General features: G+C 41.5%; 1 protein-coding gene across 1 annotated transcript in view; it reads right to left on the minus strand.

Moving 5' to 3' along the window:
- The window catches only part of ARCN1 (archain 1 coat protein complex I subunit delta), a 76,127-nt gene that overhangs the window by 10,839 nt on the left and 50,061 nt on the right, over positions 1-15,227 (minus strand). The window contains exons 4-8 of the mRNA XM_075840047.1: positions 13,659-13,870; positions 13,381-13,545; positions 13,089-13,254; positions 12,270-12,417; positions 524-632 (exon numbers count right to left, since the gene is read on the minus strand). Coding sequence (XP_075696162.1) covers positions 524-632; positions 12,270-12,417; positions 13,089-13,254; positions 13,381-13,545; positions 13,659-13,870 — 800 coding nt within the window. The remainder of the gene's footprint in view (positions 1-523; positions 633-12,269; positions 12,418-13,088; positions 13,255-13,380; positions 13,546-13,658; positions 13,871-15,227) is intronic.

A 15,227-nucleotide genomic window follows, 5' to 3' on the forward strand; every position in this document is an offset into this window, starting at 1 on the left:
GAAGAAGAAAACTACTGATCCCACAGAGCTCCGCACGGATCCTGCTTCCCGTGTCCCAAGGGACAGGAAACATGAGAGGGTAAGGAGGAGGAAAAATCTAAACGGCTTCTGGTCCCTTTGGAGGCACGGAATCCCGGATGGTGGTGCCGTCATGGAGTGTAGAGGGAAAAACAGCAATTCTACTATTGTTCGGGAAAAAAATTAAATTATTTCTAGCGACACATTCCCTTTAAATGCTCTGGGAAGCAGTTATCACATTTCAGAACATTCCACCCCACAACCTGGACACAATCCAGGACATCTGAACCGCAATCAAAGCGCCAAATCTATCCCCCACCACTAACAATAGCTGAAAAGGTGTTGAAGCATAAAATGTTACAGGAAAAAATTGTATTATAGATTCGGTGCCTGCAATTTATAAAAAAAAAACAAAAAAAAAAAACACTAAAAACTGTGAAAAATCTAGTCTACAAAGAGAAAAAACAAAAACTCACGCCATTCATTCATAGTCTTTAATACTTACGGCAATGGGATTGTAATAACCACATCGTTCAGCTCAAGTTTGTCCTCCTGAAGTTCATACTCTATATTTACGTCGCAGCCAGTTCCACTTTCAGAAGGCCAACAATTAACTAAAGAAATAGAAAATTAGTTTTCTGAGCTTAATATGGAGAAGACTATATGATCAGTTAATACACTGAGTACTAACCGAGCACAGGGAGTTCAGACACTCATGCTGGAAGAGATCTACATTATACACATGTAAGGCTTATATTATTTCATATACTTTACCACAGGGCAGGACATATCTCAGTAGCCAGGTAGCCAAGGAACTAATAAAACTGTTTATTTTCTATAAAACGCTTCAAGTCAAAATACTGTAGCTTTTAGGCCGAGTTCACACTGAGTTTTTTTGCAGGTAGAAAACTCTGCCTCAAAATTCAGATTTTCGCTGCGTTTTTCGCTCGCGTCCATTGAGTGCCACGGGCAAAAATGCCGCAAAATACGCTTTCTCTGCCTCCCATTGATGTCAATGGGAGGTCGGAGGCATAAACGCCCGAAGATAGGGCATGTCGCTTTTTCCCGCAAGGCTTTCTTACCGCTCGTGGGAAAAAAACTTCTTCGCCTCCCATTGAAATCAATGGGAGGCATTTTCGGACATTTTTTAGCGTGTTTTCCGAAGCGGTTTCCGCGTCACAAAACGTGTCAAAAAACTCTGTGTGAAAAGGGCCTTACAGTCCATTTTTTGTCAATCACTGATGTACAGTGACTACAAATTTAATTGCATATATAAAGAATATTTGTGTTCATGCATTACCGGTTCCAAAAACCGCTTATATTGTAAATGTATTTATGCATATATTATTTATGCACGAAAACTCACATAGGCTAAAAAGTATAAGTATCAGTTTGTTTTTTTGCCACATCTAGACTGCACGACCACAGATGCTGCCACCATTGCATGTGCTGCATTGCAAAGTGTGAAGATGATAATTACACTTACCAGTAGTTTGATTTCCCATTGACCTCCACAGCAGCACGGACCCCCCACCCCCAGGGACAGGAAACAAGGAAGTTTTTCCTTAAAAGGTTCCCTTCCCTTACCTGCTCCAGTTAATAACCACAATAGAATAACCTGACATAAGGAAGGAGCGCAAACATACCAGTCACACAAATAATTTCCTTTTTTATAAAGTATGTTTTCCAACTTCGGGCCTGTCCACATCAGCGTTGAGTTTCCATCGGAGGTTTCCGTCGGGTGAACCACGGAACGGAAAGTCAAACTGAAACCACAGCTTCCGTTTCAGTCACCATTGATATCTATGGTGACTGAAACATTGCTAATGGTTTCCGTTCGTCACTATTCCGGCAGGTTTCCGTTTTAATGACGAAATCAATAGCGGAGTTGACTGCACTATTGATTCCGTCGGAAAAAAGGAAATCTGCCGGAATAGTGACGAATGGAAACCATTAGCAATGTTTCCGTCACCATAGATATCAATGGTGACTGAAACGGAAGCTGTGGTTTCAGCTTGACTTTCCGTTGTGGGGTTCACCCGACGGAAGCCTCAGACGGAACCCCGGAACGGAAAGCCAACGCGGATGTGAACAGGCCCTTACTCTCGTGAGTAGCAACTAAGTTACCACCCACAAATAATTCAAAGCATTTGAAAAACTCAAGCACTCCTTCGGTTGAAATATGCAAAATAGGTTTATTTTAAATAAGGCAATATTAGAGAAAAGGTTAACGTTTCAGCCACAATCCGGCCTTGATCAAACTCTGCAAACAAAACGCAGAAATAGTATACATATTAGTAACAGAGTACACATATAATATGTACAGAAAAAGAAAAAAAAACTGAAAAAACTAAATGTCGCATGGATATAGTCATACCTAGCACAGGAGGATTTAAAGAACATTGTACATAATGATTTATATAGCTAGATGGGGCTGGGCAGTATAAGAGAGTTGGCTACTATCATCGAACATTTAAGTGAAGTCAGCAAAGAACAGTACAAGTGCTCATACAGCGAAATAACACAGATACAAGAAATATTGCATGTCTTGAGGTACAGGGTCCCTCTTCTCAAGCTGGGGGCACATCTCTGGTATGCAAGTTAAGAAAACCTTGTAATACAGACGGAGAGTTTAGCAATGCAAAGTGTAATCCACATGACAAACTGTAAAAATCACGTAGCATAGGTAAGTGAAAATAGGACCTATGTAAAATCACCATCAATAGTTACCTACTATTGGAACCTTGTGTACTCACCTATTGCCGCTGGTCAATAGTAAAAACCTTATAGGAAATGACCATGTGAAGATGGGTAGCTTGTACGATGGGTAAGCGTGTGGGAGCATTTTGAACGGTCTCCTTAAATGTGGTCTGAGGAAATAATACAGTTTGTTCACACGTATCATCCGGTAGCCAATAACGTGCAGAATGTTATCAGACAACATTGGAACATCCTCTCGAAGGCCTATCCAACCGTAGAAGAGTTCCAATCACCCATTCTTCCGTGTAACCGCACACCAAGGAATCTCAGGGACAAACTAGTAAGGGCAGACGAAGGATCCAGAATCAAATTACCTCGACAACTCTTTCTAGGTACCCAAAAGAAAGGCACATTCCCTTGCCTACACTGCGCTCAGTGTTCGAATGTCCTTAAAGGGGACAAAATATATCATCCCCACATGGGGAAAACTTTCCCGGTTAGAGATTACTTTACATGCGACTCCAGGTACGTTGTCTACCTTATTAAATGGCCATGCGGACTAGGTTATGCAGGAGAAAACTACTCAAACAGTGAGTGATAGGATTGGCAAACATAAGGCTATAATACGATGCCAAAATCTATTACCAATACCATACCATTTCAAGGAAGCAAAACAAAATCTCACAACTCAAGTTTCAGGTACTGGAGCATGTACCTAAAATCTAGGAGAGGAGGGAATAGAATCAAATTACTAAAAAAGAAGCATATTGGATTCATAAGCTACAATGCCTTACACTAAGGGGTTTAAACCGGGACTACGATATTTACAGCTTTTTATGAATATCATCGACTAATTCATTTTTTATTTTTTGTTATCTTTCCATCCCTCCAGGCTCGCTAACTCACCACTGGTCCCTATTGCCGCCTCTCAATTCTAACCATGGATATCCTTTATACAGTTCTATTTTATTTTCATTATTTCACAATTTATACCTGTATCATCCATTTTCCATATATTCTACATATGCCATCCACTATATACTACTGTTCACCTATACCCGTCCTGCGTACCTTACATATCCTACTTTGTTTCCTTCTTCCTTTATAAACCTGACTAGCTTCATTATATATGCAGTGGACACACCACTAGTCTACTCAACTTCACCCATCCCCTCTCCATTAAACTAATAGGACATCATACATACATAGACATCCTCTTACTATATCCCATATATCGCTCTCTTCTCACCTGTCAGCCGATGTGGCTTCCGAACAGTACGCATGCGCCACTAGACTGTTACAGCTAGACATTGTCAGTATCCCCATGGCACCGCATTTTTCCGTTATGCGCATGCGCCTACATACTATAGAGTTGCTGTCACTGCTAAACAGGTGCACATGTGCAAACCTCCCACTCACCATAGACTTTTCAACCATAGAGTTTAAACACTCTGGACACCCGACACTTCTACTCCCACGTCATTTCTTCAGACCACATTTAAGGAGACCGTTCTCCATGCTCCCACACACTTACCCATGGTACAAGCTACCCATCTTCACAGCGTCATTTCCTATACGTTTTTTTCTATTGACCAGCGGCAATAGGTGAGTACACAAGGTTCCAATAGTAGGTAACTATTGATAGTGGTTTTACATAGGTCCTATTTTTCACTTACCTATGCTACTCCGTGATTTTTACAGTTTGTCATGTGGATTACTCTTTTGCATTGCTAAACGGTGTCCGACTGTATTGCATCTGTATTACAAGGTCTTCTTAACTTGCATACCAGAGAGTGCACCCAGCTTAAGAGGGACCCTGTACCTCAAGACATGCAATATTTCTTGTCTTATCGGTGTTATTACTTCGCTGTATGAGCACTTGTACTATTCTTTGCTGACTTCACTTAAATGTTCGACGATAGTAGGCAACTCTTATACTGCCCCCCCCCAGGCTATATAAAATCATTATGTACAGTGTTCTTTAAATCCTCCTGTGCTAGATAGGACTACATCCATGCAACATTTAGTTTTTTGTTTTTTTTCTTTACATACTTCTAGTATACATATTAGTAAGAGTACATATACAATTTCTGCGTTTTGTTTGCAGAGTTTGATAAAGGCCGGATTGTGGCCAAAACGTTACACCTGTTCTCTAATATTGCCTTATTTAACCCGTTAGTGACCGCCAATACGCCTTTTAACGGCGGCCACTAACGGGCTTTATTCTGATGCATGTGCCTTTTTACGGCACTGCATCAGGATAAAGTAAACAGAGCAGGGAGTGTCAAATCTCCCCGCTCTCAGCTGCTAGAGGCAGCTGAGGGCTGGGAGCGTCCCTGCTCTGCCGGGTGAGATCGATATATTATATCGATCTCACCCGTTTAACCCCTCCGATGCGGTGCACAATAGCGTGCACCGCATCCGAGTGGTTTTGGAGAAAGGGAGGGAGCTGTGTCTCTAATGGCAGCTGGGGGCCTAATAAAGGCCCCCAGGTCTGCCTGGAGCGAATGCCTGCTAGATCATGCCGGAGGCATGACCTAGCAGATGCCTGGCCGTTTTAAACGGACAGGCAGTAATACACTGCAATACAAAAGTATTGCAGTGTATTACAATAGTGATCGGAGAATCGCATATTATAGTCCCCTAGTAGGACTAGTAAAAAAGTAAAAAAAAAGTTTAAGTTAATGAAAAAAAAAATGTGAAAAAAAATAATGAAAAACCCAGCTTTTCCCCTTACAAACTGCTTTACTATTAAAAAAACAAAATAAAGTAAAAAAGTTACACATATTTGGTATCGCCGCGTCCGTAACGACCCCGACTATAAAGCTATTACATTACTTAACCCGCACGGTGAACGCCGTAAAAAATGTAATAAAAAACTATGGAAAAATTGCTGTTTTCTGTGAATCCTGACTTTAAAAAAATGTTATAAAAAGTGATCAAAAAGTCTCATCTACTCAAAAATGGTACCAATAAAAACTACAAGTCTTCCCGCAAAAAAAAAAGCCCTCATACAACCGCATCGGCGAAAAAATGAAAACGTTACGGCTCTTCAAATATGGAGACACAAAAATAATTTTGAAAAAAAAAGGGTTTTTACTGTGTAAAAGTAGTAAAACATACAAAAACTATACAAATTTGGTATCGTTGCAATCGTAACAACCCGCTGAATAAAGTAATAAAGTTATGGTGTTCTTTATATCACACGGTAAATGCCGTTGATTTAAGACGCGAAAAAGAGTGGCGAAATTTCAGGTCTTTCTATTCCCCCCCAAAAAAAGTTAATAAAAGTTAATCAATAAATAATATGTCCCCCAAAATGGTGCTATTAAAAAGTACAACTTGTTCCGCAAAAAACAAGACCTTATACAGCTATGTCGACGCAAAAATAAAAGAGTTATAGCTCTTGGAATGCGACGATGGAAAAACGTAAAAAATGGCTTGGTCATTAAGGTCTAAAATAGGCTGGTCATTAAGGGGTTAAAATAAACCTATTTTGTATATTTCAACCGAAGGAGTGCTTGAGTTTTTCATTGCAAGTATCTACGGGGTGGGACCCCTACCTACAGCACCCAGACAACCTGCAGAGTGCCACAGGTTTGATCTAAAATAATCCAAAGCAGACAAATAAAAACTTATTTTCCAGCCGATGCAATCCTGCCAGAGTCCTTCGTTATAAGTTTCCGTATAAACAATGCAAAAATATAGAAAAAAAGACTAGAGTGGCTGTATTGAAGTTCAAAGCAATGCAGTCAAATTAGCAAAGTTGCTTTCAAGGGTAAAAACCTTATTGGGATGTCTTCAATGGGCTCAAAAGGAGGACTAACAAGTACTGACAGTACCAAGTTTAGGTCCCAGGGAGGGACAAAAGAATGCGCAGCTGGCCGGAGTCTTGAAGCCCCTTTTAAAAATCTTTTCATCAAAAGGGAGAACAGCTAATTTAGTGTCTAAGAAACCACTAAGAGCAGCCACATGAACCCACATGAGCCCTTTGTCTAAACCGGCCTGCAAAAAAAATCTAAGCACCAGAGTAACATCTGGGACGGTGGAGTAATGGCATTTGTCCTTGGAGAATGTCAGAAAATTTTCCCATTATCTAAGGTAGATTTTGGAAGGGATTTCTTTACAACTAAGTAAGTAGAGTGGACACAACTTTATTAGAAAACCCTCTACTTTTCAAGAGAGAACATGCAGATTCCAGGCTGTTAATCGTAGTTGTTGGATCGATGGATGAAGAATTGGTCCTTTAGATAAGAGATCCAGAAGGAGTGGCAGAGTCCAATAGGATCCTTTTGATAGGTGGAGGAGTAGTGGAAACCATGCCCTCTTTAGCCAAAAAGGAGCGATCAGGATGACTTGTGCTCTTTCCAAGATGAACTTTGTTAGCGTGTTGGGAATGAGAGGGAAGGGAGGAAAGGCATACAACAGGACTCTTGGCCATGGCTGGCAAAGAGTATCTATTTGTAGGGGGTTATCTTTTCTTGCCAGAGAAAAGTTTGGCACGTGAACATTTTTTTCTGGAGGCAAAGATCTATGATACGTGTCCCCCGCTTCCTGCATATCGACTGAAAGATCTCCCTTTTCAGTTTCCATTCTCCTCTCAGAGACGCCCTGTGGAGGAAACCCGCTATGTCGTTCTCGCTTCCTTTGAGGTGAACTGCTGTTAAGGACGGAACATTTTTCTCTGCCCAATAAAATATCTGGGCTGCTATCGGAGATATTTTGTGGCTTCTTGTGCCCCCTTGTCTGTTGAGATATGCTACTATGGTGGTGTTGTGTGATAGTGTCAAAGGATTGCCATTTAAAAATCCTAAGTTTAGGGCTTTCAGAGCCTCATACTGCCGTCAGTTCCCTCAGGTTTGAAGATGCTGAGGAAAGAGACCAATTCCAAGTCCACTGGACGAATGAATTTGAAGTGTGGGCTCCCCACCCACGCTTGCTGGCATCCGTGGTAATAACCATCTGATCTTAAGGTTTCCATGGAACCCCTCCATGGAGATTTTATGTAATCATCCTCCAGCTCAGGAAGTTTTTACTCTTGATGGAATCTTGATCTTTCGGTCTAGGGAGGACTGCTTTCTGTCCCGGGAGGAAAGCAGAAAGTTCTGGAGAACTCTTGAGTGGGACTAGGCCCATAATACAGCTGGTATTGTAGATGTCAGAACTCCTAATAATTTCATTATCTCTCTGATGATTACTGAAGAGATGGATCGGAAACTTAAAATCTGACTGAATAGAGTGTGTGGTTTTGTTCCGAAAGAAAGGACATCATTTTGAGTGTCCAATAGGATTACTAAAAAAAAATAAAAATAAATCAAAACAAAAATCCTCTTGCTTGGATTAAGATCATATTTCTGTATATCTGTTAAGCATCCTAGGTTGATGAAGATCTTTTGGATGAACTGAAGATGGGACAATAGAACAGTCACTGATGGAGCAGAGATTAAGAAATCCAGAAGTCCAGGTATGGAACAATCTCTTTAGTTGTAAGAAAGCCGTTACTTCGGCCATAATCTTAGAGAAGACTCCCATCCAATATCATCCAGACATGAAGTGAAGAGGCGATTTCCTTCACACTGAATGGCGCACAATTTATTTTTTGAGCCAGCATCTGCTTTATAATTCCTGTGCCAGATGGCAGTTCTTGTTGCATTAGCAAGGGCTGCAGATCTTGCAGCCATCTTCACTATGTCTGCCATAAAATTTACGGCTTGCTTAAAGAGGCTCTGTCACCAGATTTTGCAACCCCTATCTGCTATTGCAGCAGATAGGCGCTGCAATGTAGATTACAGTAACGTTTTTATTTTAAAAAAACGAGCATTTTTGGCCAAGTTATGACCATTTTTGTAATTATGCAAATGAGGCTTGCAAAAGTCCAAGTGGGTGTGTTTAAAAGTAAAAGTCCAAGTGGGCGTGTATTAGGTGCGTACATCGGGGCGTTTTTAATACTTTTACTAGCTGGGCGCTGTGAAGAGAAGTAACATCCTCTTCTCTTCAGAACGCCCAGCTTGTGACAGTGCAGATCTGTGACGTCACTCACAGGTCCTGCATCGTGACGGCCACATCGGCACCAGAGGCTACAGTTGATTCTGCAGCAGCATCAGCGTTTGCAGGTAAGTCGATCTTACCTGCAAACGCTGATGCTGCTGCAGAATCAACTGTAGCCTCTGCTGCCGATGTGGCCGTCACGATGCAGGACCTGTGAGTGACGTCACAGATCTGCACTGTCACAAGCTGGGCGTTGTGAAGAGAAGAGGATGTTACTTCTCTTCACAGCGCCCAGCTAGTAAAAGTATTAAAAACGCCCCGATGTACGCACCTAATACACGCCCACTTGGACTTTTACTTTTAAACACACCCACTTGGACTTTTGCAAGCCTCATTTGCATAATTACAAAAATGGTCATAACTTGGCCAAAAATGCTCGTTTTTTTAAAATAAAAAAGTTACTGTAATCTACATTGCAGCGCCTATCTGCTGCAATAGCAGATAGGGGTTGCAAAATCTGGTGACAGAGCCTCTTTAAGCATGGGCATAGAGGAGATAAGATATGCTCTTTGAGTACCCGCTGCCAAATGACTTTCTAAGCTGGTTAAGCCATAACAAGAGATCTAGCCGTGCAGGTGGCAGCAGCAATTCCTGGCCTCAACATGGCAGTTGTGGGTGAACAAGAATGTTTTAGAAAACCTTCTGCTAATGTATCCATAGGGTCTCGAAGCATACCCATATCTTCAAAGGGAAGAGAGGATTTTTTTTTAAATTTTGTAACTGGTGCATCAATTTAGGGAACGTTGTCCGAAAGTTCGGTCTTATCTTCAGATACAGGATACTTCCATTTAAACGCTTTGGATACAGACACTTTTTTCTGGATCCTTCTATTCTTCGTGTCTTCTTACAGTCTTATTGGAAAGACTAAATCTTTTTTTCTCCTCCAGACCTCGGAACATCTGATCTTGGATAGATAAAGATTCTTTAACTTCTTCCATACCCACGGTCGTACGGATCGCTTTAAAGGAGTGTTTCTGTCTGATCAGGGAGACAAAAATGTTTGCCTGAGGTGTCAGAGGAATCAGTCAATTATCTCCCCATCATCTGGTAGTCTCCACTTCATGGTAGGAGGAAGGTCCTGCCGTGGCTGAAGTAGAGGGTAAGGAAAGATGTGCAGGATCGGATGGTGATAACCGTGAATCAATGGCAGAAGCAACCTCTTCTCCAATTAGGGTTTTTAAAATTATCCAAGGAGGGTGAATTCTCGGTCACAATTTTTTCAATGCATTACATACAGATTTTTTGGGTAGAAAAAGGACAAGTATCTTATGCAACTGCACATTTTTTAGAAAAGGGTTTCCTGGTAGATACATCTTCCCCCTAATAATATACATTATAAAGAACAAAAATGAAACCGGCGTCCCTTATACCCACAACTGACCCAGAACATAGGTACACGTTCGAAGGAACAGAGGAGTGATTTTACCCGTCTAAGGGCTTTTCCAGGGTCCATAGTCTTGCGTGGCTCCATAGATTCATCAGGGGCAGACATACTGTGGTTCTATGTTGCCTAGAATAGTACCAGCGTACTACAGCAGAGGAGAGGCACTTTATTTAAATTTGTCACCAAAACTCTGGGATTACTCTGTAGCCACGCCTCCTGATGTGTCCATCAATCAGGGAGCGCAGCGTGACTAGATCACGCACACCATGCCCCTCCGTCAGCCGGAAGTGGAGAGGGAATCCCAGCCCAGGGTGACCCAGACACTGCGCTCACCACACTTTTATCCCTGCTGACTTCCCTCCATGGGAAAGCGGTGGAAAAGAGCCCAGGGACGCCTCATGTTAAGGACTTATGCCAATGGACGGTAGGGGCTGTAACAGCCTGGGAACCATCCATGATGCAGCCCTCCCACCGCAGTGGGAAGAGACCAGGCTGTGTGACATAGGGGTGTACTGATAGCCTCTTCCTCGCGCACCCAAGGGACAAGAAACAACTGGAGCAGGTAAGAGGAGGGACCCTTTTATGGAAAAACTTCCTCATTGTTTCTTGTCCCTGGGGGCAGGGTATCCCTCTGGTCAGTACCGCTGTGGAGGTATTAGGGAAATGTGACAACTCTGCGATAGAATGGGCATGCTGTGGATTTAAAAATCTGCAGCATGCACAATTTTTTTTCCCGCTGATTTTATTCCACTGCATGTGAATGAGGTGTTGTAAACCCCAGCAGATTTTCTTTCATGTTCTGAGGAATTCATACAGTGTTATCCTTGCTATACAGACTCACTATATAAACCTTGACATGTGCCATGAATTCATATCTTAAAGGCGTTGTCCAATCCCTAAAAATTGATGGCCTATCCACAGGTAGCGGCGGTTCACAGTACTTCAGCCTTCTCTCACTGAAGTGAATGGAAGCAGGCTAAGGAATAATGGGTAAGGGCCTGTTCACATCACCGTTCGCTTTCCGTTCCGGGGTTCTGTCTGAGGTTTCCGTCGGGTAAACCCTGCAACGGAAAGTGAAACTGAAACCACAGCTTCCGTTTCATTCACCATTGATTTCAACGGTGACGGAAACATCGCTAATGGTTTCCGTTCGTCACCATTCCAGCAGGTTTACGTTTTAACGACGGAATCAATAGTGGAGTCGATCAATGGTGACTGAAATGGAAGCTGTTGTCTCAGTTTCACTTTCCGTTGCGGGGTTTACCCGACGGAAACCTCAGACGGAACCCCGGAACGGAAAGCGAACAGTGATGTGAACAGGTGCTAAGCAGCGCTCGTACGGGCGCTGCTGCCACTTCGATACAACTGATCGGCAGGAGTGCCGGGTGTCTGAACCCGACCGATCAAATATTGATGGCCTATCCACAGGACTGGACAACCCCTTTAAAACTGTTCAGGGAGAAAATTACTTACGTTTAAACAAAGTTTGCTAAATTACATATTGGTATATAGGGGACAAGCTCCACAAAAGTGATAGCATAGCTCCCCATTCAAGCTGAGAGGTGGGAGCACATACACCATCACTCTGCATTAAATGCTGCAGTAAAATCAGAAATAGAAAAGTAAGGGATATGTGAAGAATGCTGAAAAAAGTCATTCTGCTCTGGACACATTGCGGTAATATGTTCTTTGCAGTCATCTACAATCACCTTGTGATAATTTTCCTCAATGCCCAATAACTTTTACTATCAGAGAAGGAGGCCCTAGACAGAAATGGTCACAAATGAATGTGAGAAGAGTAAAGGTATGCTGAGCAGTCTAGATATAAGCTGCATGTAATAGAACAACCTATGTCCTTTTAGTATTTTAAAAATAAGTACCCCCCCCCATGTGAAGCAGAGTAATTGGCTACAGAGTTTCATTAACACAGTACTTTAGTTGTGTTCTATGTGAATTTCACCCAGTGAAAATGTGTAACATTTACGCAGCATGCCCTGAATTCTGAACAGATCCGCATGTATAGTAATGTAAATCGTTGCCACTAATCTGCCATGTCTGAACATGGCCTAATAGGGAAATATTTTTTCCATAAACAAAGTATAACATTTAATAGACTCACTGGTCAGAGGTATAAAGGCCTCATCGGTTGTCTGTAGTCGCCATTTTAACACACCAACGTCACTATTAATGGGAAAAGACTTCTCTGGATTTTTCAATCCAATCAGGGATTCGGATGTGAAAAGTTTTTTGTCCACATTTGGATGAGTCTGCAAAAAAAAAAAAAGATACATACAACTGCTAAACATAGAATATTATTGTGAATAACTAGACATTGGTATTAACGGGAACTGGTCAGTGACGTCTCTTTGAGGGCAGTATAAAGTAGTGACAGACATGCTCATTTCAGCAGTGTGTCACTTATGTGTGATAGTTCTGTAAGTTTGTGAGAACTTTGTGAGGAGGGAGCCCCGGGTGTTCATGAGCTGCTGCTGCTCCCCCTGCTGCTGATTGACAGCTTTCTCCCTATTACGGTTCATAGCGAGATAGTTGCCAATCAGTGACTGGAATGAATATGCTGAACACGAAAATTGTATGTAGGAATCTATATATATTTATTAACGTTCTACTACTTTTGCACAATAACACTTAAAAAAATGTTTATTGCATCATCACATCCAAAGATCCAGAACATTTTTATTTTTCCTGCGACGGAGCCACTTTAGTTTCTGAATGTTATTTGGTCATAAATGATCATGGAAGAAGGCTTCTGTCCACATCTGTCATTTTTTGTTCTGCTAATAACATATGCCAATAATATATATTTAACATTTAACAGTGCGTTCTTGGTTTTCACGACTACATGAATCAAATTATCTAAAACATATCAAAACGGGGAAAAAAAATAAAATATTATGCCCTGCCTTGCCAGACTTCTCACCTGCAGCTGTACCCCTTTCTTGTCCTCATTATCAACAAGAACACGGATCCTTCCAAACTTATCATCGGACACTCTGAGCATAATGAGACCATGGACTTCCATATTTTGCAGACCACCATCCCTGCTGCAGGTTAAGGATATTTTCTCCTCAATCCTCAAATGAATGCTGAATAGATAGAAATCTTTATTACTCATAGTTCAAAGCATTTGAAAAAGCAATTCCTGGAAATTACCACTAAAATAAAGGAATAAATGTTTAACATGACATCTAAAGTGCCGCCTCCTCACTCACCTCTCTACATTGACAGGTGGCGGCAGGACCTTTGCCGCTTCAGATGGTCTCTTGCCAGCAGCAGTGGTAACAATCGTCTCTCCTTCCGATTTCAGCTTGTCCACAAAGTTATCAACTTCTTTTCCTTTGGCTCCAAGTTTCAGGGCTTTGTTAGTACCAGAAGGCCTGAAAACAAAGTTTTTATAGAGCTTAGAAATAAGACAACAAAAGCACAGCTACGGATCACTACTGCGTAAACCAATGACGCCAATAAACATGACCCCTAGACCCATTGTTACCTGGTTGGTACAGGAGCAGACTTGGTTTTCTCCGGCTCCATGATGTTCTCTGTGATTAATGCTGCAGCATTGCTAGAAATAGAAGAACCACCAGAACTTCCAAAACCTCCAAACCCTGGAGCTTTCTTGCCCTGACGCTCAGCATCTCTCCTTGCCTGCTGCAACTCTTTTGCTTTTCGTCTCATCTCTGCCTTTGCCTCTCGTTCCTGAGTCTGTAGAAATATATAGTCATATTTAATGCCCAGACAATGCCAAGACACATTCATTTTCCTAATGAACAAATGTATTAATTTTTCTGTATAAAGACAGAAATAATAAGATTAGAAAAGGAGAACATAAGAAAATACAACAATCTTCAAGGGTTAAGGCCCTTTTACACGGGCCAAATTTCGGGCAAACGAGAGTTCATAGGAAAGCTCGTTCCCTGATAATTGCCTTGTATAAACAGTGCAATAATTAGCCGATGAACGAGCAAACGCTAGTTCGTCGGCTATTTGTATTGTTTACGCTGCAAGAAATATCGTTGTCGGGCGATGTAAGCAGACCGTTAGCCATCGTGTCAGCATTATGGAGGTCTGTCCCTAGCTCTTCAAAAATAACAGGATTATCTCATCATGACAACCCCTTCTAAAAAATAAAGATGGGTCTGGCTTCTGAAACCCCCAACGATCAACTGCATCAGTTGCAGCCAGCCATACAGCAAATGATGTAATACATGGACAGGTCAGGTCTGTCTGAACCACGGATACTCTCCACTCCGGGTCATAGTGGGAGCCTCCCTCTACGATGTCCATACGCTACGCTGTAATAGGGCATATTGTCAGGGGTTGCTGCCCTTGGGGAAACCCCTTTAATGAATGTAAAAATCCATTCAAAGTGCAGAGCGGAATAAACGTATAATACAACGTTTGGGTTTTACCGTTATGTAATCGTAGTTATTTACCGCTGTTTGAGTACAACGAAGCATAAACTGAAAATTATTTTGCAACGGTTTTATATACATTAAAGATAGAACTATTGTTATTCCATCAACATTTCAAAAAGTCTGAAGTCTCATCTACATTTGCAGTTTTTAGCCATCACCGGCTGGGGAGAGAATGAACAATATTCTTTAATGGTACTATTTAAAAAAGGCTACAATATCTGCCTCCACAGATTTAAAAGATAACATATGGAAATTGTAAGAACATCTGTTGAACTTCCATTGTACGTCGGCCTTTTTTACGTTTTCTGAATGCTTTTTCTCTGTTATCTTTTATGTAATCAGTATGTATTTTAATGTAAAATAAAACCACCACCACCACACAGGTGCATTTATACTTTCATAGGGAACATAGATGCTAGGTCTTAATATAATACCTGTAAAACTGTGCAGGATACATCCAACAGTGCTTACTTGGCTTTTAGGGCGAAAGAGATGTATATAGATCTCTCGCTCTATATAATATATTTATATACATCTATCTATCTATCTATCTATCTATATATGTGTACACTTCCATTGGCTACCAAGAACGTGTTAGGTATGTCATACCAGGAGAACTTGTTTTGGACAATAACTTTAGGGAT

This window comes from Rhinoderma darwinii, chromosome 10 (genome assembly GCF_050947455.1).
Source record: "Rhinoderma darwinii isolate aRhiDar2 chromosome 10, aRhiDar2.hap1, whole genome shotgun sequence".
NCBI classification, from domain to species: domain Eukaryota; kingdom Metazoa; phylum Chordata; class Amphibia; order Anura; family Rhinodermatidae; genus Rhinoderma; species Rhinoderma darwinii.